The 6,415-nt window shown below is 45.9% G+C and overlaps 1 protein-coding gene across 1 annotated transcript in view; it reads left to right on the top strand.

Moving 5' to 3' along the window:
* The first annotated feature begins 2,601 nt into the window (after positions 1 to 2,601).
* EPSTI1 (epithelial stromal interaction 1) overlaps positions 2,602 to 6,415 on the top strand; it is a 100,008-nt gene continuing 96,194 nt past the window's right edge. The window contains exon 1 of the mRNA XM_002691775.6: positions 2,602 to 2,881. Within this exon, the coding sequence (XP_002691821.2) occupies positions 2,703 to 2,881 (179 nt within the window). The 5' untranslated portion in view covers positions 2,602 to 2,702. The remainder of the gene's footprint in view (positions 2,882 to 6,415) is intronic.

Genomic DNA, 6,415 nt, shown 5'->3' with positions numbered 1-6,415 from the left:
AGGTTAATCCAACTCACTAGAACTGACTCAAATTTGTTCACTTTTATAGCTGAGTAATATATCTTTGTATATATGTACCACCACTTCTTTATCCATTCATCTGTCGATAGACAATGAGGTGGCTTCCATGTCCTGGCTATTGTAAATGGTGCTGCAATGCACACTGGGGTGTATATGTCTTTAAGAACTGTGGTTTTCTCAGGTTATATGCCCAGTAGTGGGATTTCTGGGTCATATGGTAGTTATATTCCTAGTTTTTAAAGAAATCTCCATACTGTTCTCCAAAGTGGCTGGATCAATTTACGTTCCCACCAATAGTGCGAGAGGGTTGTCTTTTCTCCACATCCTCTCCAGTATTTGTCTATAGATTTTTTGATGAGGGCCATTCTGACCCCTGTGAGATGATACCATATTGTAGTCTTGCTTTGCATTTCTCTAATAATGAGCGATGTTGAGCATCTTTTCATGTGTTTTTTGGCCGTCTGTATGTCTTTGGAGAAATGCCTGTTTAGGTCTTCAGTCCATTTTTGATTGGGTTGTTTATTTTTCTGATATTGAGCTGCCTGAGCTGCTTGCCTATTTTGGAGATTAATCCATTGCCAGTTGCTTCATTTGCAATTATTTTCTCCCACTCTGAAGGTTGTCTTTTCATTTTGTTTATGGTTTCCTTGGCTGTTTAAAAGCTTTTAACTTGATCCATTGTGTTTGGGGCAGGATGATGTTCTGTGTGGGGAAGCCTGTCCTGTGCTCTGTGGGGCGTTTAGCAGCTTCCTCGGCCTCCACTAGATGCCGGTAGTCCCCCCTCCAGCAACTTCCAGGCTCCACAATAATGACCTCTAGGCATTGCCAAATGTCTGCGGGAGGCAAAACCAACTCCATTTGAGAACCACTGATGCGGATTATTTGTAAATCCTCAAAATACTGGACAGGGTCCCACCCCAGACCTACTGAGTCTCAGACACAAGGATTAGGGGCCAGCAGTCTGTTTCAACACACCCTCCATGTGGTTCTGATGCTCTCTGAAGTTTGAGACCCAAGTCTACTCGACAGACCTCTAATGCTGCAGAGTGGCCCAGAAGCCTTGACTTCCTTTCCTGACAAGCACCTCACCACTGCCTTCTCCTCTCGTGTGCCCCTCCACCCACTGCCTGCCCTTCATTCAATTCTTCCACTAGCTACCAAACATTATTTGTCTTTCTTTTCTAAGTACCAGTGTGTGGTTTAGTTGCTAAGTTGTATTCAACCCTTTTGCAACCTCTTTTGCAACTGTAGCCTGCCAGGCTCCTCTGTCCATGGGATTCTGCAGGCAAGAATACTGGAGGGGGTTGCCATTTCCTTCTCCAGGGGATCTTCTCCAACCAGGGATCCAACCCTAGTCTCCTGTATTGCAGGCAGTCTCCTGCCTTGCAGGCACATTCTTTACAGACTGAGCCAAGTACCAGTAAGACAAGCGAAACAATTGAGCTCCTTGGTGACTCCCTGACTACAGGCTGGGGTGCTCCACCATCCTGCCCCACCTGGAGTTAGGTACACACCTTGTCAGTTTAAGCCACAAGCCTCCTTCTTCCTGGTGAACTTCTTGACTTTTGTGGCTCGTTTCCAAATGTCTCTTTGAATTATTCAGAGGGGTTAAGCCCTAGTTTTCCTGAACATCCACAGAGGTTGGATCCCCAACCTCTGGGATCTGAGGTGGAGCTGATGTAGTAATAACAGAAATGAAGGGCATGATAAATGTAATGCACTTGAGTTATCCTGAAACCATCCCTCTCCAACAGTCGTTCTTCCAGGAAATCAGGCCCTGGTGCCAAAACTGTTGGGGACCGCTGTCTTAGGGTACAGGTTAGGTGAAGGAAGAGACTTCTTTCAGGGTTGTACAGCCAACTTTAGGACAATGGTGATCAACCCAGCACACTTCAGAACCATATGGATGGGGGCACTAGTCCCCAGACCTACAGAATCTTGCAAATCTGTATTCCCACACCATGGTTGAATTATTGCCCAATGTCTTACACAGAGCATGTATTTCATCAAAACTTCTTGACTGTCCGATCAGTCACTTAGCCGTGGAGTCATCGCTGCCTTCTCGCGCTGGCTTGCTTCTCTCCACTTGTGCTTTTTCTTTGATTTCACTTTCCATTTCCTGTATCTTGAGCTTGCTCGGCAAAAGCCAAACAGCAGCCTTTACTGGTGAAAGGCCAAATTGTGTCTAGATGATTTTAACTATTGACCTAATCTCTGGCATCTAAAGGTTAATACATTGTTCACAGTCTCAAATACTCTGCAGGAACTTCATATCAGGGTGACGAGTTAAACAGTCCCTAAGGCGTCTTTCAGGAATTTCAGTTACCTGGTGGCTACTCCGTGCTTACCCGAGGTGTCCGTGGCTGATCATAGACAGCTTTTAATCACCATTTAAAGTGGTTGTGAGATCCTCAAACCGACCCACCTGGAGCCGGCCAGGTTCGCTCTACATCCCTGGCTGGGCGGGGCGGCGGTCTCCTGAGATCAGGTCAGAGGGCGCCAGAGAGGAGCGAGGTCGCGGAAATCCTGCGGGGGCGGTGCTATCCGCTGCTGGGAGCGAGAAATCGAAACTCAGCTGTTAAAACCGCTGCCGCCGCTCTTGGAGTCGCAGTCTCGAGACCCGCCACGCATCCCAGCGCCGCCCGCATCCATCCTGAAGCGGCGTCGGCCGGGTCTGAACCATGTATACCCGCACTGGGGTGCAGGGCTCCGGGTTCGGGGCCCCCGCCGCCTCCCGCCCGACCCGGGACCCCCCTGCCTTGCGCGGGGAGCTGGGCCCACCGCAGGCGCCCAAGCAGGATTTGGAGGCGGCTCCCGAGAGGCCTTCGCGGGAGAGCACTGAGGCCGCGGGCCCAAGATTGTAAGTATTTAACCACTTGTCCGGTGCGGCGGCGGCCCAGCAGGTCTTCCCCGAGCAGACCCGCAGGTTCTTCCCTGATCTTTGGAGTTTGAGACACGCGGGCCCAATCAGGGTTCACAACCGTGAATTACAGTATAAATTGAGAGTGCCAGTCGGGGCCCTTTCCTGAACATCCAAGCCCCTGTTCCTTTCCTGATTCTTGGGACCGGCTCCAGGATTGAAAGACATGCCTGTGTAGTGACTGCCTAGGCTTCTTGCGAATTTTCCAGGTGTCTCCAAAACTCATGCTCTTGTGTGTTAGTCGCCCAGTCGTGTCCGATTCTTTGCGACCTCATGGACTGTAGCCTGCCACATTCCTCTGTCCATGGGTATTTTCTAGACTGGAATACCGGAGTGGGTTGCCATTCTCTTCTCCAGGGTATCTTCCCAACTCAAGAATCGAACCAGGGTCTCCAGCATTGCAGACAGATTGTTTACGAACGGAGCCATCAGGGAAGCCCTTAAATAATATGAAAATACTTTAAAATTTCCTTTCTTAAAAAAAAAAAAAAAAATCATTGCCCTAAATAGTATCTTCACATCAGCTGCCAGGGTAAGGGTGAAGAGGAAATGTGTTATGGGGTAGAAGGTGCAAATATTGCCTCTAGAAGTTTGCAGCCCAACAACAAAATAGTGGCCTCTTAGCATCAGAGGACCGAGTCAGAGAGGATGTGAATGGCTGCAGTGTTTCTTTTAAGAGTTTTTATTATTATTAATTTTTTGGACTGTGGTGGGTCTTTGTTGCTGCACATGGTCTTCCTCTTGTTGCCATGGGTGGGCTTCTCTTGTAGAGCACAGGTTCTAGGTGTGGGGGGTTTCAGTCGTTGCAGCTCATGGGCTCTACAGTGTGGGCTCAGTAGTTGTGGGGCACGAGCTTCATTGCTCTGTGGCATGTGGGATCATCTTGGACCAGGGATTGAACTGGTGTCCCTTGCATTGCAAGGCAGATTATTAACCACTGGACCACCAGGGAAGCCCTGCAGTGTTTCTTGTCTCCGGTGTTGAGAAGTGCTCTACATTTATCAACAGGTAGGTAGCATTATTCCTGGTCTTTGGTTTAGGGACTACAGTTACTATCCTGGAAACATTTATTATGTAAAGTGTCAGTGACGCTTTCTTTCCCACCAATGGATAAGCTACTTTATTAAGCTGACAGTAGGGTTTGTAAAGACGTTACTGCTTTTGAAGTGCTGCCTCTGTGAACCGGAACTTTCTATTGATAGGTAGTTTCATTTTCAGTTCTCCCTTTTCATCAACTTCTAGTTACATGAAAGGCAAATGTTGGTTGCTTAGGAACAATATATAAACTTATGACCAATAAACAGATTTTATTTCATCCCTTAACTTTTGAAAGAATTCATAAGTACCTGGCTTTTAATATTATTCAACTTAGAGTGGAACGTGAAGTCAAGTGGGCCTTAGGAAGCATCACTGCGAACAAAGCTAGAGGAGGTGATGGAATTCCAGTTGAGCTATTTACAATCCTAAAAGATGTGCTGTGAAAGTGCTGCACACTTTCACAAATGTCAGCAAATTTGGAAAACAGCAGTGGCCACAGGACTGGAAAAGGTCAAGGTCAATTTTCATTGCAATCCCAAAGAAAGGCAATGCCAAAGAATGCTCAAACTACTGCATATTTGATCTCACATGCTAGTAAAGTAATGCTCAAAATTCTCCAAGCCAGGCTTCAACAGTATATGAACCATGAATTTCCTGATGTTCAAACTGCGTTTAGATAAGGCAGAGAAATCAGAGGTCAAATTGGCAATATCTACTGGATCATCAAAAAAGCAAGAGAGTTCCAGAAAAACATCTGTTTCTGCTTTATTAACTATGCCAAAGCCTTTGACTGTGTGGATCACGACAAACTGTGGAAAATTCCAGAAATGATGGGAGTACCAGACTACCTGACCTGCCTCCTGAGAAATCTGTATGCAGGTCAGGAAGCAACAGTTAGAACTGGACATGGAACAACAGACTGGTTCCAAATCGGGAAAGGAGTACGTCAACCCTGTATGTTGTCACCCTGCTTATTTAATTTATGTGCAGAGTACATCATGAGAAACACTGGGCTGGAAGAAGCACAAGCTGGAATCAAGATTGCCAGGAGAAATATCAATAACCTCAGATATGCAGATGACACCACCCTTATGGCAGAAAGTGAAGAGGAACTAAAGAGCTTCTTGATGAAAGTGAAAGAGGAGAGTGAAAAAGTTGGCTTAAAGTTCAACACTCAGAAAACTAAGATCATGGCATCTGGTCCCATCACTTCATGGCAAATAGATGGGGAAACAGTGATAGACTTTATTTTTCTGGGCTCCAAAATCACTGCAGATGGTGATTACATCCATGAAATTAAAAAACACTTGCTCTTTGGAAGGAAAGTTATGACCAACCTAGACAGCATATTAAAAAGCAGAGACATTACTTTGCCAACAAAGGTCCGTCTAGTCAAGGCTATGGTTTTTCCAGTAGTCATGTATGGATGTGATAATTGGACTATAAAGAAAGCTGAGCACCAAAGAATTGATGCTTTTGAACTATGGTGTTGGAGAAGACTCTTGAGAGTCCCTTGGACTGCAAGGAGATCCAACCAGTCCATCCTAAAGGAAATCAGTCTTGAATATTCATTTGGAGGACTGACGTTGAAGCTGAAACTCCAATAATTTGGCCACCTGATGCGAAGAGGTGACTCATTTGAAAAGACCCTGAAGCTGGGAAAGATTGCAGGCAGGAGGAGAAGGGGATGACAGAGGATGAGATGGTTGGATGGCATCACCGACTCAATGGACATGGGTTTGGGTGGACTCCGGGAGTTGGTGATGGACAGGGAGGCCTGGTGTGCTGCAGTCCATGGGGTCACAAAGAGTCGGACACGACTGAACAACTGAAGTGAACTTCATGAACTTAGAATTGCCCTTAGATGGGGTGGATGATCTGGATGATTGCAATTAGAAATTGCTGCATTTGTCTCCAACTCAGAGTAGCTGGGGGTGGGGGAATTCCTTACAGGTTCCCCCCACCCCGCCCCCCTGCACTGCCCCCACCCCCTACTGCAGTCCAGTAGGGGGACTCAGTGCCCTCACTCCCTGGGCCTGGAGTGTAAATAAGGTTCCATAAGCTGAGCATAGTGGCAAAGAAAAAAAAAAAAAGGAGGGTTATCTGGTCATAATGGAAGTCCATTAATTTTGAGTAACTTCCAGCTCTATAAGCTGTAGCATTTGATAAAACAGAGGTCATGGATGTATGTTGATAATAAATACCCTCTATGCCTTTTTTTATATTATACAGCATCTACTTAGATGTAATTATTTAATTGCAAGCTCATAACATCACATAAACATTGGCAGTGGCATCTATCTGTTTTCTTATTTGTAAATTAATTGTACCAGTAAATTACCCTCAGAATATTGCTGATCTGAATTATTCAGAAAGAGGTAGTTTTCTAATTAATTTTCCAGACCTCAGTATCTGAAGACCTCACTACAGACTATT

The sequence above is a fragment of the Bos taurus genome, chromosome 12, assembly GCF_002263795.3.
Source record: "Bos taurus isolate L1 Dominette 01449 registration number 42190680 breed Hereford chromosome 12, ARS-UCD2.0, whole genome shotgun sequence".
Classification (NCBI taxonomy): domain Eukaryota; kingdom Metazoa; phylum Chordata; class Mammalia; order Artiodactyla; family Bovidae; genus Bos; species Bos taurus.
The sequence above is the reverse complement of the archived record's forward strand: the minus strand, read 5'-3'. Positions and strand labels throughout refer to the sequence as shown.